Below are 22,865 nucleotides of genomic sequence, written 5' to 3'. Positions count from 1 at the left end.
GGCAAAATTATCCAAGTGGACTCAATATAGTCACAAGGGTCCTAGCAAGGGAAAGATGGAAGGAGCAGAGTCCGAATGAGAGAAGGAGATGTGATGAAGAAAAATTTAGAGATAATACAATTGCTGGCTGGAGGAGCCAAGGGATGGATCAGCCTGAGGAAGTTGGGGAAGCTGCCCAGGGAATGGATTTTCCCCTAGGGCCTCTATCAGGAACACAGCTCTGCCACTTCTTGACTGTAGTCCAGTGCAACCAATTTGGACTTCTTCCCTTCACAAGAGTGAAATAATAAATTTATGTTGCTTAAACCACTAAATTTGGGGTAATTTGTTTTAGCAGCAATAGGAAAGTAGTACATGTCCCAATTCCCTTTTCTTATTTCAGCACTGCTGCTTTTCTTCAGCAGGTAGCCTCATTTGTCTGAGTTCAAAATCATAAAGGCCTGGCTTGGATTTCTTTAGATCCTGATGCATGCTGGCTCATAAATTACTCTCCTGCCTGTGGTCACCCTTTCCTGGCAGCCCCCTTCCCATCCCACATGACTCTACTACCTCATCGCATCCTACAAGCATAATCTCAAATCCATAAAAGGAACTTTCTATTTTAAACTTAAATTTAAAATGACATTTCACATTGTTAACTATGTGTAATTTGTGGGGTGGTTTGTCATGATATTTTTCCTGTCAGTGTTGAATGATAAAAATCAAGCCAAAAGGTCAGGCCCTGAGATAAACCTGAATTATGCCAACGTGATTTTTAAAATGTCTTTTTCCAAAAAACTCTTCTATTAAATGATTTCTATCATCATTCAGAGACTATCATTTAAACTCTCTTGACTGGGAAAGAATTCATTTACTATAGTAATACACGGAGCTTATGGCAGTCATTTTTTTAAACATCATTGGTTGCTGAAATTTAGTTTTATTATAAGCCAGAAGAATGATTGTTGTTGCTGTTTGCCTCTTTAGTTACTTCTATTTTTCTTGTTAATTGTTTGAGTGATAGAAAGCAAGAAACAGGAAGGATTGTCATTTTCTTCCCAGAGGAACTTTTGTTACATTTTTGGCTTTCCTCTGCGTGTGCTTGGGGACTTCAGGAACCTCTAGTACTTGTAAATCTCTGCAGAAAGCAGCTGGTGTCCACTGCCATGTCCAGGACTGTTCCTGCGGCAGTGGAGCTGGGGTCTCCGCCACTCCTGCAATGAGACCATGAGGCTTGGAGTTAAAGAGAACATGTCACCGAGGGAAACATAAATTTCTTGGTCTCTCCAACTATAAGTTATACATTTAGTCACAGAGTGGTAAATATCCTCTCTATATTCTAAGTAAGCAACAATTCTGTGTTCAAACTGCTGCTTGTTTTGCTTATTTTCTCCTAACACAATAGGATTGTAGCATGGGAGGGGACTGCTCTGTTTAAGTCTGAGTTCCAAAAAATAGATATTTTACTTTTCCTTCGTCCTGGCCTGGTATTTCTAGGATTTTTTTTTCCCTCCAATCATTTTAGAGCTCTTAGCTAAGAGGCTCCCCCAGGCTCAGGGTTTTCCTGTCTCTGAGATATGGTCCTAGGAAAAGGTTTCTGCTTTCTTGCAAGTACCCACATCCCCACTCAAGGAACCATACACTGAGTATTCTCGTGTTACATGTTCACCATCTCATTTCAATCCGGATTCTGTGGTGGAAGCTCTTACAAGATTACTGCCACATAATTCACTTTTACTCAATATTTTGTCTAAATATGGTTTTACCCACTTTCAGCTAGACACTGTATGAGTTAGGACTGAATCACACCCAGGACCAGATGGAGCTTGCTTTTCTGAGGAAGACAAAGCATGAGGTTTGCTTGTCTTAGTTATGAAAAATGTCAGCTTGAGCAATTACCTGGCTGGCATCCTAATTGTCTTAATCTGTGAATCAGAGGGGCCATATGGCCCACCTGATCAATTATACAGGTATTGATTAAGTTGAGGAGGAAAAAAAGAGGCATAGTTAGTCACTCAGCTGCCACTGTGTCAGGAGCAGGTTGGCTGCTTCATAAACATTTGCAGATGCAGTTGCTGAGGGTGCTAGGATAGTACCATGTCTCTGAGTTGGTCTTGAAAAGCCCTCATTATAGGGCAGGGAAACCGTTAGTGGAGTCTGCATTAGCCATGGTAAGAAACCATGGAGCCTCATGAATGGAAAAACAACACCATTAAAATAATGATCATCTTTGAAGTTTAAAATGGGAAGGGATAGAAAATAGAAATCCTTCCTTTACAAGCTGGCCTCCAGATCCCACAATACCTCACTGCTTTAGCACCCAAGGCAGAGCCTTACCTGCCCTTACTCCATTGACTACTTATTTTTAAAGTGATAGAAACAAAAATCTCTGTTCTTTGGGGGAATTCAGATAACTTTCAAATTGGTTCATCTCTACCAGACCTTTTCACTACTTCCTAGTCACCTTACCATAGTGACCTCTGCCAGTTTAAGATTACTTTATTTGCTCCTCTATGGTGGGCACACCAAAATTGGGTTGTAATACACATGTGCATGGAAGCAATGCTAGGAATCTCTCTAAATACCTATCTTTATCTCAAGCTAGCAAAAATGCTATGCCTTTCTTATTATCTCTTTTGTTTTCTCTCCAACAATATTGGAGAAAAGGGCAGTACAGGTTCTGCCTGGAAGTGAGGGGGTGGGGGACAGGGGGAGAGATGGCCCAAACAATGTATACACATGTGAATAAATATATAAACATAAAAAACTTTTATGATTCTCTTAATATATTATAAATACACTCTAAGTTAATAAAATTATTATTGTTGACTTTCAGCAAAAAAAATTTAAATGGACGAAAAAAAAATGTTACAAATTAAACTATAAAATTAAAAAAAAAACCAAACTTCCAGATGTTTGTTCATGATTTCACTTTAAAACTTAGTTTTTAAGAAATAAGGATGTGGAACAGGAGTTGCAAAGTGGAATGTCCAAGCTGAACTGTTTTGCTTGGCTTTCACAATTTCACATTTAAAAAAGAAGTGTGAAACTTCACAGAAAAATGTGGATTTTTCCATGACAACAATCAGTTGGAGTTGACTTGCCAGCCTGAGAAGGAGCCTACTTCAGATTCCTACGGTCATATTCTGGACCTTGTATCACCTGCCTGGACCTATACCTGAACCCTGACTCCAGCAGCCACCTCTGACACTATGGAGAAACTTAGGCACAGAGGAATCTGGCAGGAAGATGAAGCTTAATTCCACTGGGCCTTGACTTAAGTTTAAATGTGCATGGGGGGGGCGTTGAAGTGGAAATTTTTTTATAAAAAAGCAACAGTAATAGCTTCCCTGGACAAATCATTTTGTGGGGAGAGCAAAGAAAGGAAAATGAAGAGAGACAGGAAAAAAAAAAAAAAGAAGAGGAAGGAATGGCAGAAGGGAATGGCTCTTAGAGAAGCTCTGTGCCCATCTGGCAGCAGGAAAAAGAATGAAGTATCAGTCCATTCCTCATTTGATGCTGTCTACCACAGACAACACCCAGGCTCCAGGCTCTTGTCAGGGAGAATAATGTCCATGGGGACATTTGCAGAAGCTGACTCTGGGATATAGGTGCATTCTTTTCTCTAAATCCTGAAAACTGTTGCCTTGGATTAAGTCATTTTAGCTTTGAACCTGAGCCACCACAGTACAGCTTTTACCAAGTGGCTTTCTGTCTTGCTCAGCAACCTGTAAGGCAGGTGTTTTATGGGACATGGGCCACAGGAGATTCTGTGTTAGGATTACAAGTGGGAATTAAATCCTGACATTCCTCTATAGGTTTTGTATTACAAATAAATGTTTTCTCTGAGAAACTGTTTTGTGCTTTTATTCTCACAATATAACAAACACTATTTTACCCCACATTGATTTTTGTCTTTGTATTAGTGAATAAAAGGTTAGAGTCAAATCCATGATCTGCTTCTAGCAAGTATATAAGGGAAAATGAAATGGAAGGCATTTGGGTACCCCATTCTGTTTTGTTTATTCTGGATATCCCAACCATTAATTTCCCTTTTTCTTGACTATTATATTTAAAGTGATTTTTTAAAATGTCTTATTGCTACTAGGTATTATACAAATTCAGAATGCTTAACCAAGGTTCCCTTTGAATACTTTTCTGCTATTTTATAAAATCACCAGTGGCTTAGGTGGATATTGGATCTGGTCTAGGTAATACCATTGTAGTAAATATGAATTTTCACAGTTGCAATAATTTATAAAATTCTGGTGAACTTAAACTTGGCAATTCTAGTGACTTGGTAACTTACTATTTATAATTTGACTTTCTTTTTCTAATTTATTTTTTAATTATTATACTGGGGTTACATTGTGATATTTACAAAATTTCTTACAATATATCATAGTTAAATTCACCCCCTCCATCATTCTCCTTTATTCCCCTTCCCCCCATTCCTGGAATAGTTTCAACAGATTTCATTTTTCCATTTTCATACATGTGCACAGAATATTTCCGCCACATTCACCCTCCTACACTCTTTCCTTTAGGTAAACACACCTGGTCACTTAGGATGTTCCTTGTTTTATTTCTGTATCTCCCCCGGGGCCAAGGGTTACCCATCCTGCTATTATGGATGAAAGTGTGGTGTGCATCTTGTCCTTTGTCCTTTCTGACCTCTGCTGAGGTTTAGCTGGGCCTGCTGGTCTTTAAAATCTGCCTCTTCTCCCATCGTGCTCAACAATAAAGCATGCTGCCATACTTTCTGAGCCCACAAGTCTCTTACTATGCATCTTCCATGCCTACATTGTGAGGCCCAATCAGACTCATTGACTGCTCTTAGCCAACCTCTGTGCCTCTCTTAGTAAGCATGGGGAATGTGTAGCTGCTCTTTTGGGGTCATGAGAGATTGGGAGTAGAGTAGAGTGCATGGAGGGCTGGGCAGGCTACTTGAGAATACCCTTTGTCAATACTTACCTGTACATACTTTTATACTATTCTGGCTACCCTTTACTGGCATGGAGACTTCTAACAGGATTTCTTGTCTGTGTTCCATTTGTCAGTTTGGGAACTAATTTTCCCTAATCTCACATCTCTAATTTATTAAGGGAGGTGAATCTCTATCAACAGCCCAAGGGTTTGGACTCCTCGAAGGTCACTGTGAGAATCCCTTTCTTAAAATCCAAATCATATCAGACTAGATGCTCTTCAACTGATGAATGAATAAAGAAAATGTGGTATATACGCAAAATGGAGTCAGCCATAAAGAAGAAATTATGTCATTTGCAGCAAAAGGTTGCAACTGGAGATCATCATGTTAACCAAAATAAGCCAGGATCAGAAGGACAAAGGCCACATGTTTTCTCTCATATGCAGAATCTAGACCATATATATGACATGATTGTAATTGTGGGACTGTTTGGGCAGATAAGGAGGGGAGAGAGAGGGAAAGAAAATGATAGGGGTTAAATAATACTGAAATACACTGTGTCTATGTATGAAGATGCCAAAAAAAACCAAAAACAACAAACAACACTGAATAATAGGGATGGGAGAAAGGATGGGGAAAAGAAAGAGCAATAGAGGGAGGTTAATCTGATCAATGTACAATATATGCATGTGTGAAATACCATCATGACACCCTTTTGTACAGTTAATATACACTAATAATATTAATAAAGATTTAAAACATCCCTCTGCAAGTACTTACTCTCTAAATCTTCTACCATAAGCTGATCCCAGGTCAGAAAAGATTCTTATCTCCTCTTTACATGGTGGATAAATGGCTCATATTCCATCACATGCTTTTCTTTTTCTGTGGCTTATGTACACTGTGTGCTTGGTGTCCCAGGATCATTCACATTTGAAGATACATACATTTTTCTTTCAATGCTATCACATCTTTCTCCCTCAAGACCTATTTGGAATTCAAAGTGAAGAATTTGACTTGAATTATGCTTGCTGGAGTCTATGGTATTCTCCTTTTACTAGGACAAAAACTGTAGACTAAATATCTTTTTAAAAAAATATTAAAGATGTCTGTGGAATAAAGGAAATGCTAAGAAGTAAAAACACATCTGGGAATACTTTTAGACTCTTCTGTAGCTACCTATAAGATATGAACTAAAATGACCTAGGTGGTCTACTATACAATTTACTCTTTGGGGGCTACTGGGAAGAAGCTAGGCACATTTTTAAAGATGTTAAGCTCAAATGGTCTGAAAATTTATCACAACAGGTGGGGTTTTTCTCTCCCTCCTTCCTTGGCTTTGAAAATATGCCTGTGACACTGCTTTCTTTTCCATGCACATCCATAACTTGGGAGGTTGGATGGCAAAATTCTACACAGCAAGCCATCTAATGGACTCAAACTATCTCTTTTGGGAGGAAGAGAAACACTCTAGGGCCAAAAACTTCAAGTCTAGGATCCGAAAGCTCTGCAAGAGAAGCTGTGGGTTATGTTCTTTCCTTGGTTGGGAAATTGACTGGATCCCAGGAATGTCCTTTTCCCACCTTGCTAATTTCTCTTGTTCCAGGAAAACAGACCTTGAAAGGAACACAGGAAGCCTGGTTATTGGAGGACAAAAGTGAACATTAGTTATTCCAATATTTTGGAAAGTGTTTTTTGAGTTTTCATAAATGTTTGCCAAGAATCAAATATCACCACATTAAAAAGAATTAATTGAATGCTTGTATTGTGATGGACTTATTAAGCCCTTTGACCTTGGGAAGAAGTTAAAATGCCATGACATCTCTGAGTTTATGATAAACTTATTAATTAATTAATATTCACAGGATGCATATGACAAATACAGTGCCCAGGAAGAAGTTTCATTCCCAACATGGGCTGCTGAAATTAAATTTTCTTATGTTGAGTATTGCTATCTCAAGTATATTACATATCCCATGATATCCATCATGGCTAATTGATGTGTATATATTATGTGCATATATATATATATTCATAACTTTTGAAAATTAAAATATATTTTTACCCACTCGAGTGTAAAAGAATAATTAAATCGCCAAAGCAATTAATTTCTTGATCCATAATTTTGCATCATGGAGTTTTGGTGAAGAGCATGGTGCTGGAGAAGGAATGTCTATGTGAAAACCACTGACAAGTGGTGTGACCTCAGGGAAGTTGCTGTGCAGCATTAACTTCATCTCCAAAATGAGAGTACTAATTGCACCTGCCTCAGGGGGTGGTTATGGAGATGAAATGAATTAAGACCTGGTTCCCTACAAAGTACTGTGAACTTTCATTGTAATTTCTAGTATGAGTAAGGCCCCATGCTAGGTGCTCTGAGGGATAAAGTAAAAGACACACAGTCCTTTTATACAGTTTAGTATCTATTTAGGAACCTAAATGAAATTTCCATATAAAGTTCAATATGAACTGAGTAAATATGAGTAAATATGAGTAAATATGAGTTCAATATGAACTGAGTAAAAAACCAACATTTGCATTCATCTGCATAGACCAGACTTTTAAGGACTTTTTAGGGACTTCTGGGCGCTAGTGGCTTATGCCTGTAATCCCAGCTACTCAGGAGGCAGCCAGCCAGGGCAAATAGTTCTCGAGACCCTATCTTGAAAATATCCAACACAAAAAAGGGCTGGTAGAGTGGCTCAAGGGGTAGGCCCTGAGTTCAACCCCCAGTACCACAAAAAAATTTAAAAAAGCTTTAGGGACTGGCTGTCTTGGAGCAGACCAGTGTTTTTATAAAGCATGTCAGTTTCAAGTTTGTTTCCTTTCAGCTGATGCTTATCTTTTTGACACAGTGAGAAAAGGCTCAAGGCACATTGTATAATAAATGCTGTTTGCAGTGGTCCAGCCGCTGTTAATCCTGCAGTGGTTTAGCCGCTGGTGCACATTAAATGACGCAGATGCTTATGCTGGATTAAGGCTCTTGACAACAGAGATAGATGGAGCTGTGGGTTCTCTGAGAAGCGGGCCAAACCTCTCCCTCAATGCAGTTTACAGAGGGATAGTGATCTATAAACGTCAGCTGAGATTTTGATTTTACTGAGATTTACTGAGAGTTCCAGACTGTTATTATTCAGTTTAAGGGGTAATTCCACAAAGAACTGGTACAAAACAGTGCATATCTAGCTGCTGAACAAATAGTACAGAGTAAGTGCTCCTCCTGATCCAGGACAGGACAGCTGACTGTGGTCTGGCTAATTAGGGAAGGTCCCAGGAAGAAGTGGTTAGGAAAGGGTTTCAACAGGAATTTAAGGTGATCTTGGGCTAATTAATCCCCTTTAAGGCATAGATGAATTGTCCCAACTGATTTTTTTTTTCATTTATCACTCTAGATTTCACCTACATACTACCCCTGAGTGGTACTCCCTAACAAAAGGTAATTTTCTGGATAAATTCTGAGTTTAATAGGTTTCCATGGGCTGATCAGAGAATATAACGACCATCACCATTAATGACACTGCTGGGAAAAGAACTATTCTGAATCTCAATCAATTTCTAAATCCTTTTGAAAACTCTGCTTTAATTGGTTCTTTCACCCAGTTATTAATTAAGTGCTTTTCATATGTCAGACATCTGTAAGCTCTGAGGATAAGTGAGCAAAACAAAGATCCCTCAAAGAGTTGACATGCTAGAGAGAAGAGACAGTGAAACTATAAGTATAATACATAATTGGTATAGTGAAATATTTGGTATAAGCTCTATGGAATAAAGAAAAACTACAGCAGAGTAAAAGGGATGGGGCACACAGAGAAACTAAAGCAGATACTTTAAAGCAACTGAGGCCAATAGGAGAAGGGGACCAGGAACTAGAGAAAAGGTTAGTTCGAGAAGAATTAACTTAGAAGGTAACACACATGTACAGGAAATCAATGCAAGTCAACTCCCTGTGTAGCTATCCTTATCTCAACTAGCAAAAACCCTTGGTCCTTCCTATTATTGCGTATATTCTCTCTTCAACAAAATTAGAAATAAGGGCAAAATAGTTTCTTCTGGGTAGCAAGGGGGTAGGGGGGAGAGGGAGGGGGTGGGGGTGTAAGGGAGAGGGTGGGGGAAGGGGGGAGAAATGACCCAAACATTGTATCACATATGAATAAAATAAAAATTAAAAAAAAAGGGATGGGGCAGTCAGGAATTTTAAATAGGATGGGCATCAGAATGTGACATTTAAGACAAGTGTGAAGGGAATTGGTTAAGATTACTAACCACAGGTCGGGAGAAAGCATTTAAGGCAGAAGGAAAAGCCAATGCAAAGGCCCTGTGTTAGGAGCTTATTTAGTGAGTGTGAAGAGCAGCAAGGACACCAGTGTAGTTGGAGCGGGGTGGAAGAGAGAGGATGTGGTCAGGGGTGAGGAGGGGACTTGCCAGGTCATCTAGAGCCTAGCAGGCTGTTGCAGGGCTTTTGAGAAAGTCCAACTTTCTCAAATCAGCCCACTTGTGTTGGGCTGCTTTAAAGCAGGGCCTGTCTGTAACGAAACAACTCTTGTTACACTTAAACTTGGTGAGGTTTTTTTTGGCAGTATTGGTGTTTGAACTCAGGCTCTCACGTTTGCTAGGCAAGTGTTCTACATCTAGAGCCATACCCCTAGCTCTTTTTACTTTAGCTTATCTTTCAGATAGTGCTTCACGATTTTGCCTGGGGCTGATTTCTGATCTTCTTTCCTCTACCTCCCAAGTAGCATGGGATTATAGACATAAAATACTGTTCATGGCCTACACATAAACTTTTTTACATATAAAAATCCAGGAATCCTTTTAAAATTCAGATTCTGATTTAGTAAATCAGAGGTAGGGCCTGACGTTCTGCATCTTTAACAAGCTTCCAGAAGATGCCAGGCTGCTGTTCCGCAAGGAGAGTAAAGAGGTACTGAGTTCCCAGAGCTTTGGGGTCTACTCTCCACTAACTGGTTGCAAGAGCTGTTAGTGCCCTCTGAGCCTAAAAGAATCTCTCAGAGCGTTTCTGTTTGCATGTTCATATGAGCCATGGGTTCTCTCACTATGGTCTTATCTCCTGACTGGTAGGAGCATGGTCTGGGGCTGCCTCTGGTTCTAGAGGCAGTTTGTGTGGCTGTTTCCATGCAGAGTGAAAAATGTTTCTAGGGCCTCCTTACTGCTACTATGAAGACTGCCTTCTGAATCTCAACCTGGGAAACCCTGTTTAGGCCCTTGACTGATCATTTCACTCTCTGACTCTGTTTGTATCTTACTTCAATTACAGGAGCTCTGACTCAAGGTCTTTACTTCTGGTCCTATACCTTCAGTGACAGCCCAGACCTGAGAAGTGGAGGATTGGGGCCATATTCCCAGGCAGAAGAGACACTCCGTTGATACCTGATAACAGGTTAGGCTGACATTCTTAAGAGCCAGCCCTCTCATTTGCAGCTGAGCAGGCCTGGAAGGACTGTCCATTCGTGAATATAAAGCATATATGATGGAGTCAGACAGGCGTGGGTTTGAACTGAGCATCAATCCATCCCTTATTGTGTAATATCAGAAATGTTTCTTGGCATCTCTGAGCTGCATTTTTTTCTGTTCAGGAAAACGGGAATGACAGTACCTTCCTCATAAATGCATATAAAGTATTTATACTCAAAATGTAAGTCGCATATTATTTTTGAGCCTTCTAAAGCAGGTGGAGGCCTAGCATTATGGCACCCATCTTCACATGGCCCTGAGTTAAGGTCCCAGAATAAATCCATCAACAGAAGCGTTCAAGGAATGAGATACAGAGGCCAATGGCAGTTTCTTCACGGGAGGTGTCACGAGATCATTGAAAGGACCGAAAGTGTATAGAAAATCGGTAGTGGGCCAGTCGTGATGGCTGTCTCGTGAAAGAGGAATGCATGCGTGTGTCCTATACGACCCTGAGGGACGCCTGAGATCAGTGGGGAGAGTTGAACGGGCAGCCCACCCCGGCCCACGAGGGAGGAAACTTTCCACCAATGACAGCGGGTTGGGTGGGAACCGGGAGGGGGCGGGGCCTGAGCAGGGGGCTCGTGCGCAGCCGCGGCGGCGGAGCCAATCACCGGGCGCAGCCAGCCCTCGCGCGACCATATAGCGGTGCAGTCGTGACGTCAGCGGTTGCCATGGAGAAGCCCGCTCGGTAGATACCGCTAGCTGACGCCAGCGGAGGCGCGGTCCGAGCGTGGCTTTGAAGTCGCGTTCACTGCCACCATGAGCGGCGGAAGTAGGGGTCGAAAGTCCTCCCGCGCCAAAAGCCGGGGCAAAAGCCGCGCCAAAGCCCGCGTCCGCGCGGCTCGCGATGACGTCCCGCGCGACGCTGACCCTCCACAGTCCCAGAGGCTCGGGGAGAACGCCAAGGCGGCACAGGTGCAGGCTGGCGCGGGTTGGGGTGGCCTGGAAACCGCTGCGCCCGCGCCGCCCCTCCAGCTCGGGGACGAGGCTGCCAGCCGGCTCCCCCTGGACTGTGGCCTAGCGCTCCGGGCCCGAGTCGCGGGGGACCGCGGACTGGCCGCCACCAGGCCCGGCCGGGGGAAGGTCACGTCCCTGTCCGAGCGCCTAGCAAAAGACACCGTCTTCGTGGGAACTGTGGGAACCGTGGGAAGGCCGAAAAATGGCCCCCGCGGTGGAAATCGGCGTGGCCCTGCTGGGAAGAAGGTCCCAGAAACCTGTAGCGCCATGGGGAGGGGACCTCAGGCCATAGCTGGTGGGAAGCCCAAGAAAGGGACGGCTGGGGAGTGTACCCCTGTCTCAGTGGGGGAGGAGCGGAACGATGCAGGGTCAGGGTCCCCAGGGACCGAAGGTAGCATGGATACTCTGGAGACTGTCCAGCTGAAGCTGGAGACCATGAACGCCCAGGCAGACAGGGCCTACCTTAGGCTCTCGCGCAAGTTCGGGCAGCTGAGGTTGCACCACTTAGAACGCAGGAACCTCCTCATCCAGAACATCCCCGGCTTCTGGGGGCAAGCTTTTCAGAACCACCCCCAGCTCGCATCCTTTCTGAACAACCAAGACAAAGAGGTACTCAGCTATTTGAATAGCTTGGAGGTGGAAGAGCTTGGCCTCGCCAGACTGGGCTACAAAATCAAGTTCTACTTTGGCCGCAACCCCTATTTCCAAAATAAGGTGCTCATCAAGGAATATGGGTGTGGCCCCTCTGGTCAGGTGGTATCTCGTTCTACTCCAATCCAATGGCACCCTGGTCATGATCTGCAGTCCCTAAGCCAGGGAAACCCGGAAAACAACCGAAGCTTCTTTGGGTGGTTTTCAAACCACAGCTCTATTGAGTCTGATAAGATTGTCGAGATAATCAACGAGGAACTGTGGCCCAATCCCCTGCAGTACTACCTTATGAGCGAAGGGGCTCGAGGAGAAAAAGGAAAGGAGGGCAGGCCAGGTCCAGCAAAGCAGCCAGTGGAGACCCCAGAGCCTGGGGTAAAACAGACTAACTGATCCTACATGGCTCCCTCCAACCTCCTGCTGGACCTGTTCCTGGCTGAGTGCATGTGTGTTTGGCTGTCTTCCTTCGCTTCATTTTGTACTCTGTACTGTAGCCCCTTTACCAACAAGAATGGCATTTATGATCATTTTCTTTTGCCGCCTCATGGCCTTCTTGCTTTTTCACAATAGTGTCACCTGTTATGTGATCTCATTGTTTGTATGTTAAGCACTTATACATCAGATGTCTGCTGCCTTTCTTTACATTCCCTGGACCTTGTTCTTGGCTGTGGCCTTTCCCACTAGTCTGTGACATGGACGCTCAGTGAGTCATCCTCCAGGAAGACCAGGGCATCCTCAAGCTCTGCTACTTCATGGCCAGTGACTTGCTGGGCTTTGAGTTCATTCTGGCTATGCATGTCATCAATGGCAAGCTTTTCTTTTGCCACTACAAAATGAAGCCAGTGCATGCAGCATTGGCATCAACCAGAATTTACTGTTCTGGGGGCACCAACCCAAGTAGGTGCCACCTACTTGATATCTCCAGCTTTGGCTTGGGGGCTGTGCTACCTATATACTGTGCATCCAGTAGAATAGCACTTGATTTTTGGGCATGTGGTCAAGGTCAAGAAATAGTATGCCCTGAGTTCTTTACGTCATATGTCTCTTCTTACCTCTGGGCCCAGCTACTGGTGAACCTTCAAAGCCTGGCCATGCATGGTAACTGTGAAGCCACTGAGTTTTGTCTAGGTTGTTTCTGACCACATCTGGCCTCCTGGTCAACAAGGAGCATAAGAACTGCCTGTGGACCCAGATACCCTGCCAGTGCATGAGACATGCCTACCTGTCCCAGGCTTCAGGAACCCTACTGGCTGCCAGACTGATGGGCAGGCTGGTATGTGTATACACATGCTCTCTGTTGTGATGCTATGACTCCAGGTGGGGGTAGGGTCTGGGCCCCACCTTTGTCAACTAGGTATCTTTTGTCAGTCCTAAAATATGACAAGATTTTCCTAATTGGGGTGCTGGGGAAGAAGTATTTCTTACCTGTTGGCCTCTTGTCTACTTGACTTCATCTCACAATTTTATACTACATAATCAGTCTGCCTCCCAGTCTTCCTTCTGCTTCCTTCCACTCTCCCTCCCTCTTTTCTTCCTTTCCTGCCACTCTTCCTTCCTCCACTGCTCCTTGCCCTTCTTCCTTTTCTTTTTTTCGTTTGCTTAGACAGAAAAAGCAAAACAACTAGGGTGTTTGTACATACAGCCAAGGAGACAGCTGGATACTTGTTAAGCACATTCACATACTAGGCTGAAATAGAGTAGAGGAAACCAGAAGGCCAAGCGAGTCTTTGGTCAGACTCTGGTGCTGACTCCTGGGCTCATTCTATGGTTCTGAAGTTGAAAACCCTTTTCATATCTATGCATTTGCTAGAATTAGAAACCCCAAGGTAGCAGTTGTATGGACTAGTGTCTGCTCGTGTTTTGACTTTTGTGTGTGTGCCCTTTGAGCCCCAGGGGCCTCTTGCTGTGTCTTGTCTGTGGTAGACTCAGCAGCTTGGATCCTCAGCAGCCAGCTTTCCCACTCATCAATCCTTTCCTCTCTTTGCTTCTACTTTCAAATGCCTGTAGAAGGTAGGCTTTAGTCTCAAGTATGGGAGACCACAAAGCACTAAGAGGCATGGGTTAGGCAGGAGCAGAATCTGTTCTAGATCTTCAGGCTATTTTTGGTGGGGTGCAGGCTGAGCTGGGCTTTCCCTGCCCATGTTTGTTTGTGTCCTCTTTTTTTCCCTCATTCCTAAGGGTAAGAAGTAGGACTGCCTATACCTGCACTTTCTCTGTCCTCCCTTACCTTACAAAAGACCTTGTTCTAAGTTCTGCTAGGGAGTCCTCGATTTGGAGTTGCAAAGAGGGGATGCTAGGCAGGAAGATTGGAGCAAAAATTGGAGCATGAGCCTGATACAGAGTAGCCCTGGAAAAAAAGACCCATAGCTTGAGAATCTTCAGGAAGAGCATGTCTGTTTCTCAGCTATGGATAGGTCACAGGGACCTTCCTCAGGATTAGGAAGGGAGAATTAAAAGGGTTGTTGGTAAATAGGATGCCCAGGTAAGAGTGGGTCCAAAGCTTTGTCCAATCTATATCTCATCATTAGTGGATTTTTCGAATCACAGAAACAAACCAAAAGCAATGTTATTATTCTGGGTGCTTTCTCTTTTGTTTTAGATTTGGCCTTGTATCTGTGGAAGATTAATTCTATGTGATGTGTATTTTGCCTCTAAGTAAAATTTTACCACTTTCCCTGTTGTTGCCTTATGGGAAAAATAGAGCTGTATAAGTATTTTTTAAAACTGTTTTTGCTCTTTATCTGGACATTTTCAAAATCACAGGAGTGGAGAGGATAAGCCCTGGACCTTGTGTTCCATCACCTAGCTACATCAGTCACCTGTTATGATCAGCCTAGTGTCATCTATAGCTGCTTCTTCTGCCTGTATTGTTTATTTAAAGCCTAAAACTCTATGCCATTGCAACCTGGGCTAGTTTGGGAGTTTGGAACTCTGATGGTATGAGTAGTGTGCAATACTATCATTAGCATCAAGTTTGTTTTTGCTTTTTTGTGTTAAGTAATGAACTCCCAGAAACCAGTCTTCAGAATTAATCAGACTCAAAATGAGGTGAGGGAGTTACTTCCTCTCCCCCACATCCACAAAAGAACAGACTGCTTAACTCTTTGAGACTCTGTTGTAACGTACTTGAGATCCTTCACCATAATATTAATTTTTTTCCAGTGTAGCATGGCAACTTATGTGACTGTTAGAATTATTATCAGTTTTCCCTAGGCCCTTAACTCTGGACATGGAAATATAATTTGGAAATTATTTCTGTATTTTGTGAAAATAATCACTAACTGGTTGTTCTGCTTAATAATTTGGCACCCTGGTAATAATGCAATTATTTCTGTGTTTATGAACAGCATAAATAGTTGTAAGCTTGCCTGCATGATGGAAAAATAAAAATATATCTCTGTTATATTTCTTATTTGCGAAAAATAATTGGAATGTTGGTAGGTAGAGTCTGGGCAGTGAGGAATGTATACATTGGCCTAGATAAGTGATTCCCAAGCTGCAGACCCTGTGTGACTGGCTACACAAAACCACATAAAATCCTCATTCCCAGGCCTTTCTCAGAGATTACGATGGTATGGTTCAGAGAGGAAGCTGGGTACTCTTGTTTTTCACAAGTTTTCCAGGTGTTTGTAGTAGGAATTCAGTGCTTTTCAAGGTTCAGAGTACATGTGAAGTACCTGGGAATCCTGCTAGAATGTGAATTCTGACTTAGCAGTCTGAGGTAGAACCTGAGATTCTGCATTTATAAGTTTCCAGGTAATGACCTTGCTGGTGGTTTGTGAACTGTGCTTTGAGTGGCAACTGGGATGACTTTGGAGGCCCTTTAAACTAGAGTTACGGTGTTCAACCTTGGTTGTGCGTTAGCCTTCCCTGGGACCTGTAGGAAGTATGTTGCCAGGTCGCCACACAAAGACCGCCTAAATCAGAGTGAGGAAAGATTGGCCCAGCCACAGAGACCGCAGAAGCTTCCCAGGTGATTTTGATATCTAGCCAGACTTGAGTACTGGGTTCTCTGATGCATACAGTGGTCATTTCCCATTAAACAGGAGAAGCCAACCTTAGTGACAGCCCAATGCCATATAAAGCTGCCCAACAGAAAATGACTGGAAAAACTTAGAGGTATTTTGTTAATTGACAAAATAAATTTTTTTAATTAGCTGATGTGATGAAGGTTCTGAATAAATGCATAGTGTTCAGGACATAGTATGTCCCATGCTGAATGAACAAGTGTATTTATTTCTTTTATATTTAGATGCCCCAGGGATAGGTTGATAAATTTGTGAAGTGGGTTAAGTTTGTTTCATAAGGACATCTGTATTAGTTTGCTGAAGTTGTATCACAAAGTGCCACAGACTGGGTGGTTTAAATAACAAAGATACATTTCCTCAGTTCTGGAGGTTAGAAATCCAAGATCAAGGTGTTGGCAAGGTTGGTTTCTTCTGAAGGCCTCTCTCCTTGGCTTGTGTTCACGTGGTCTTTCCTTGGTGTGTGTCTTATGTTTTGATTTCTTTAAAGCATCAGTCATACTGAATTGAGTCCTATCCCAATAACCTCACTTAATTTTTACTACCTTTTTAAAAGACCCTGTCTCCAAATACATTCAGATTTTAACATCTGAATTTGGTGGGGGATAGGGAGACATAATTCAGCCCATAAAACATCTTAAATCTCATTCTTTGACACATACATATTTTGCATCTTAGAGTAGTTAGTTTATTGAGGTGTATCATGTTCCAGGCACTGATGTAAGAACTTCACATATTGAATCCTTACACAATCTAGGATGCTATCCCCAATGAGGGGATAGCATGTGGAAATGGGGTAAAAAGTTAAATAAATTGTTCAAGTCAGAGCTGGGCTTTAATGCAGGAAGTAGGGTTCAAGAATTCACACACGTTGTGTAGTTCTTAACTAAAAACAGGAATAGTCATCATTTATCAAAAGAATTATGTTCTCACCTACTTTTAACCACTTACAGAGATGGATTTGGGTACAGAAGTAGTTTCTACTGTAAGGATAATAACCCAACCCTGATCGTAAGAGGACCAATAAGATGGGGTGTTGGCACCTCTGTAGAAAGATGTGGAGGCTATGTGTAAGTAGGTTAGGGGCAGTTATTCTGGAGCCCTACCTGATTGTTTACCTGGGGCAATGAAGGCCTAGTATAGTTATACTTTAAAGAGAAGTGGGGATTCAGTATCTTTATGCAGAATATCCTAAATTTAAATGTTTTCAACTAAAACAAATTGAACACCCAGAGGTTTTTTTTTTTAGCCAATATTTGGTTAAAAGAAAGTAACTGAGCAGCCTGTTCTTCAGGCCTAAGTTGCCTCTTGGAATTTATGCAGAGTCCTCTTGGGTTGTAAATCTGCCCAATTCTGAGTATGCATTTTCAGAGCCTCCATTTTCCAGTCCCCTTCCTTTCAAACACCTATCAACCCATTTTATGTTACTATAATGAAATACCCAAGGCTGGGTACTTTATAAAGAGAAAGGTTTATATACTCAGTATTGGAGGCTAAAAGTCCAAACATGGTGCTGACTTGTGTAGGCCTCCCTGGCTGCATCACATCATGGCAGATAGCATCTTGGAATGGGTAAAGTTAAGAGGGAGTGATTACATGGTGAGATGGGAAGATGGAGAGTGATGTAGGGATCAGGCACACTCTTATAACAACTCTTTTGTGAGAACTAACCAGGATTCCAGGAGAACTACATCACGTCTTTCTAATTCCCATTAGGCTCCAACCCTTAAAGGTTCTACCTTCCCTTAACACTGTCACCATGAGGACCAAGCTTCTAACACATGAACCTTTGGGTGACACATTCAAACCATAGCATGCTTCTCTAAGCATGGGTTCCTTGAGGAACCCATTTGGCATGGAATTTGCCACCTCCCTGTGGGCTCATATTCATCTTCTTCTGTATGTATTAGTCTATCGTTGAAACGTGGTCATAGCTTGTGCTAGTGGCTCAATGATATCAGGACTCTGGGTCTATCTCACTTCTCTTGAATTTCCTCTTACAATTCCTCAGCTCCAAGCATCACATCTTCACTCAATTGTACTTAAAAGCAGGAAGGAAGGGAGGGAGGGAGGGAGGAAAGGAGGAGGGAGGGAGAGAAGGAAGGAGAGAAGGGAACAGAACCTTCTAGGAAGGGAGTCTTTTTAACCAGGGGAAAAAAAATCTTTGCCGGTAGTCCCTAGGGATTACAGGAGATGTGAAGTCAGGTCCCTTGGGCCAGAAATGGGCCACACTCCCACACCCTACTTAAAGAAAATCTTGTATTGTTCAGCATTTCTCCTGGGAGAGGGGTGATGCCATCAAGGAATAAGGACAGTTCAGAGGCAAGAGCAGATGGGTTCATACTCTCTGAGATACTTCTGCTGATATTGAATGTCAGCTAATACCTGGAGGTTCTGTACATCTGTCTGTTCTACCAGGATTCCTAATTACTCTGACAAGAAACTCTACCTGGCGCTCCATCTTTTTCAACCTATCTCCAGCCAGGTGATGTCTTTTTGGTTTTCATGTCTCCTACAGCACCTAATTTGAAGTTCATGCAACATTTGATGTAGGTGGTCAATAAGTGCTAGCTGAGTAATGCAGTACATCGGTGAGCTTTCTAAAGTATAAATTTGGTCGTGTCAGTCACTCATTCAAACCCTTCAGCAGTAAGGCCCAGAAAGAGCTCATAGTAAGCCCTCCATTATCTGCCTCTGACATTGTTTTGTTTTCATTTCAAACTTTTTTATTTTGAAAAATTCAAATATATGGAAAACACAGTGATCGATCACCTTATACCTACCACTTAAGTTTAGTGATTGTGAACTTTTTCCACTCTTATCATTTTGCATACATATGTGTTTAGCTATGTATTTTTTCTGAACCATTTAAAAATAGATGCTGATGCTTCACCCCAAGTGTTCCATGTGCATCTCATAAAAAATAAGGATGTTTTCTTATGTAATCACGTGCTCACTATCATACTGTAGAAAATTATAGTTCACAAATATATTATACAGTCTATATTGAGATTTCTTTAGTTTTTCGAGATTATCTTACAATATTACTTTTAAAATCAGAATTTGATAATTTTCTGGCATTGCATTTGGTTATTATGTCTCTTAAGACTTTAAAAGAAAAAGGAATCTCCACACCTTTTTATGTGTTTTCTTCTTCCTGACATTGACTTTCTGAAGAAGTCGGGCAGACGCTTGTAGGAGGTCCCGCATTCTTGTCTCATTGCTTCTTCTTGGGGCTAGCTGACTTTTCACTATGTCCTGTACTTATAAACTGAAGTCTTGAGTAAAACATCTTTGCTGGAAATGCTACCTTAGGCTGTGCAGTTGTGGTGTGCACCACTCCAGAAGGTGCATGGTGACAGGGTGCCCACAGCTGTGCTATTACTTTATCTCTTGGTCAAGATGTTGATTACCAGCTCTGTCCTTTGTGGAGAGGAGTTTTCCCGTTCAATAGGTAATCTCTGGGATCATGCTCTGTCTCTGAGAATATTCTGTTCTCTAAGACTTTCCATCGGAGAGTTTAACAGCTGTGGATGACATTTGCCCAAACTAGTTATTTTCCTGGTTTGTAAATGGTGATTTGCTAATTCTATCATTTATTTTACATATTTTAGCCAGTATTCTACTACAAGGAAGACTTTCCCTTATCTCCTGGTAATGAAATAGACTTCCTTCTAAAAAGACAGTATAAATCCTCCATTCCTTCCTTCTACTTACAGCTTGCAGAAGCTGGCAATAATAATCACCTTCAGTGATCTCCAAAGAAGGGCATGTTTTTCTTCTTTTTACTACAAGGACTTGTGGATTTTTATTTATCAAGCATTTTATAGTTAGTTATAGTTATCTCTCTTTTGGCTGCTCAATTGACTGACATTTTGGCCCTAACTAACCTTTATCAGATATTGTCAGACATACTATCCTTGTCCACATTTCCTATTGCCCTGTGTGTGCTTTGCTCGTGGCGATAGGTGGTTCTCTGAACACTCACTCTCCATCCCACCCCCCATTTTTTTTTGTTGGTCCTGTAGTTTGTACTCAGGGTTTCACACTTGCTAGGCAAGGGCTCTACCACTTGAGCCAAACCCTTATCCCTTTTTGCTTTAGTTATTTGCAGGAAAAAGTCTCAGCTGGTACTGTCATTCTCCTTCCTTTACCTCCCACATACCTGGCTTGTACTACCATCCCTAGCTTGTTTGTTGAGATAGGGTCTCACTAACTTTTTGCCAGGGCTGGCTTGAACTGTGATTCTCCTATCTCTGTCTCCCAAGTAGTTGGTATTACAGGCATGATTCACTGTATGAAGTCCCATTTTTTTAAGTTGTTGTCTTTTTTATTTTTTTTTGAGACAGGTTTTGATACATAATCCAAGCTGGCCTCAAAGTTGTGATCCTTCTGTCTCGGCCTTCCAAATGCTGGGATGATAAGGATACTCTACCTTACCCCGCTGAACACTCATATTTGTTTTGTTTTGTTTGTTTGTTTTCTTGAGACAAAGTCTCACTCTGCAGCCCATAGTGACCTCAAGCTCACAGTCCTCTTGCCTATACATTCCAAGTGCTGGGATCACAGATATGTTTCACCAGGCCTGCTTAAACACTCGTATTTGTATAAGCTATTCACTGAGCAAGAAAATAGTTTCAGATATGGCTCAGATATACTTGATCTGGGGAGTTATTTAATCTTTCAAGGCTGAATTTATCCCAGCTTTCATTTCTACAGCATTTTGTCCACACTTGAATTTATAGTACCTAACAGTGATTTGTACTTGTCCATTTACCTGTCTGCTCCTACCCAAGATGATGAGGTTCTGGGTTACAGAATAATAAAAACATACAATATGTTTTAATTATCTTTTTTTTATTCCCATGGCTCAGTGGCTTACACTTAGTATGTGCTAATGAAGCACAAGCAAACAAATGAACAAAAGAATGTTGAAAATGCCAGGGGCAGATCCTGGCTATAATTTTGAGTGAAGGAGAAGCATGAACCTAATACAAATGGATTAAAGGCTGAGTGGTTAGGGAAGCTATTACCTGCATAAAGCCTCAGGCAAAAAACTTGGTGGTACCAAATCAGGCTCACGGCATATTGGAAATCAAGTAGAAAAAAATAGAAAAGAGCAAGAAAGCAAATGAAAAATGTTGGAGATATACTGTGTATGCTGGGCTTTAGTGATGTTCCACAGCGCGTGAGTATGTAATGGAAAACAAGAAAAAGAGAAGCAAGAGAAGCTGATGGGATTCAGGAAAGTGGCTCTCCCAGGGGTCCTTTTCTCTCTCTCTCTCTGTATATATATATATATATATATATATATATATATATATATATACACACACACACACACACACACACACACACATATACATGGATATGTATACAGAGTCTGAGATGTCCTAAGAGGGCCCTTGAATTTAGATGACTTCAAATAATTGGGTTGGAACAAAGACAGTTTCGAAAAGAGCAGTATCATTGAAAAGCAAGCTGGACAGGAGATTAGAACTGCAGAATGGAACAGAGAGAGCAGATCCAGGGAAAATTACTTTGATCTTCAATACTAAATCTATATTAAGAAGACTAACCTCCAAGATTATGGAGAAAATAGGGTCACCAGAGCCAGTGCTGCTCGGCCTAGTGCAGGGCCACCAGATACTTCATGAGAAAATTCAGAATTCTGAGGGGGGAGAAGGGTGCAAGGCGAGGCTTTGGAACCCAGGCACATTCTGGAAAAGAGTACAATCAGAGGGCACATTGTCCCTCAAGAGGTGAGGTTGTAGGGCCTTGGGTGCTATCAGGAGGACTCTTTACTTTCTGCTCTGAGAACCCCTCTGTGTCTACTCAGAGAACCACTTCTGGATTGGGATGTACTTATTATCCATCTGCCATGTATGCGAGGGACACTGAATTCTTACAAGCAGGAGGTCTTATCTGATGCCCCAGTAAAATAATGCTTGTACCCTACTGCTCAATCTGTGTTCCTTCTCATAGCTCTCTTCTTTTCTGTCATAGAATTTACAATTCATGACTTTGTCTCTGAGCTTGTATCTTCCTCTAGACTGTAAGCTCTCAAGGATCTTTGTTCACTGCTGGATCCCAAGCATTTACTTACAGAAGGTATTTGACAAATACTTTAGACTAGTGAAAGTGTTAGTTTTATAAGTCGAGGCCAATTAAGATGGCAGGGTGAGTGGGCCCTGCCTTGGGGTTGTCCTATAGCAAGAAGATATATCATCTGAATTTGCAACGGGACTGGTGCAATCTGTTTTATTTAGTGAATAGTGTATTCCAGCATGGAGCTAAGCATATTACACACATCATTATAACAACTCTATTGTAATCCTCATTTTCCAGACAAGATAAAAGAACCCGAGAGAATTCAGGCGACCTGCCCAAGGTTACAAAGGCTATAATTCTCAGAGCTAAGGGTAAGTCCCTTAATCCGGCTTTTGGGCCGGAGTTTATGGTAGGAGTTGGTGAGCTGGATGAACTTTGTGTTCATGCCTTCAGAAAGGAGAGAAGACAGTGTGTGACTGTTTTGTGCTCTCTCGAAGGTCGCCTCACTGTGCCATATTACCAGGGAGAGTATTGTGTGTGTGTGTGCAGGGGTACACTTCTGTGTGTGTATTCAGGAAGGCCATGAGAGTGGCTAGAAAGCCAGCTTTGGATCAAGTGCAGACTGCTTGGTACTTGTCCCCAGGCCCACACTACCTTGCTGCTGCCAGGGCATCATGCACACTCATTTGGGGTCGTTGCTCACTGAGGCAGTTGAGTCCACATTCTAAAGCTCCTAGCTATGAAGAGTGTGGGGATCAGAGACCTCCTGGCTTGAAGCAACCTAGAAGACCAGGTCTCTCTGAATT

General features: G+C 42.2%; 1 protein-coding gene across 1 annotated transcript; it reads left to right on the top strand.

Moving 5' to 3' along the window:
• Positions 1-11,034: 11,034 nt before the first annotated feature.
• On the top strand, positions 11,035-15,386 carry Tspyl5 (TSPY like 5). Its single transcript, XM_020185638.2, has one exon. It carries the CDS (start codon positions 11,138-11,140, stop codon positions 12,374-12,376), a length of 1,239 nt encoding a protein of 412 aa, XP_020041227.2. The 5' UTR covers positions 11,035-11,137; the 3' UTR covers positions 12,377-15,386.
• Positions 15,387-22,865: the final 7,479 nt, after the last annotated feature.

This window comes from Castor canadensis, chromosome 3, assembly GCF_047511655.1.
Source record: "Castor canadensis chromosome 3, mCasCan1.hap1v2, whole genome shotgun sequence".
Classification (NCBI taxonomy): Eukaryota; Metazoa; Chordata; class Mammalia; order Rodentia; family Castoridae; genus Castor; species Castor canadensis.
The sequence above is the reverse complement of the archived record's forward strand: the minus strand, read 5'-3'. Positions and strand labels throughout refer to the sequence as shown.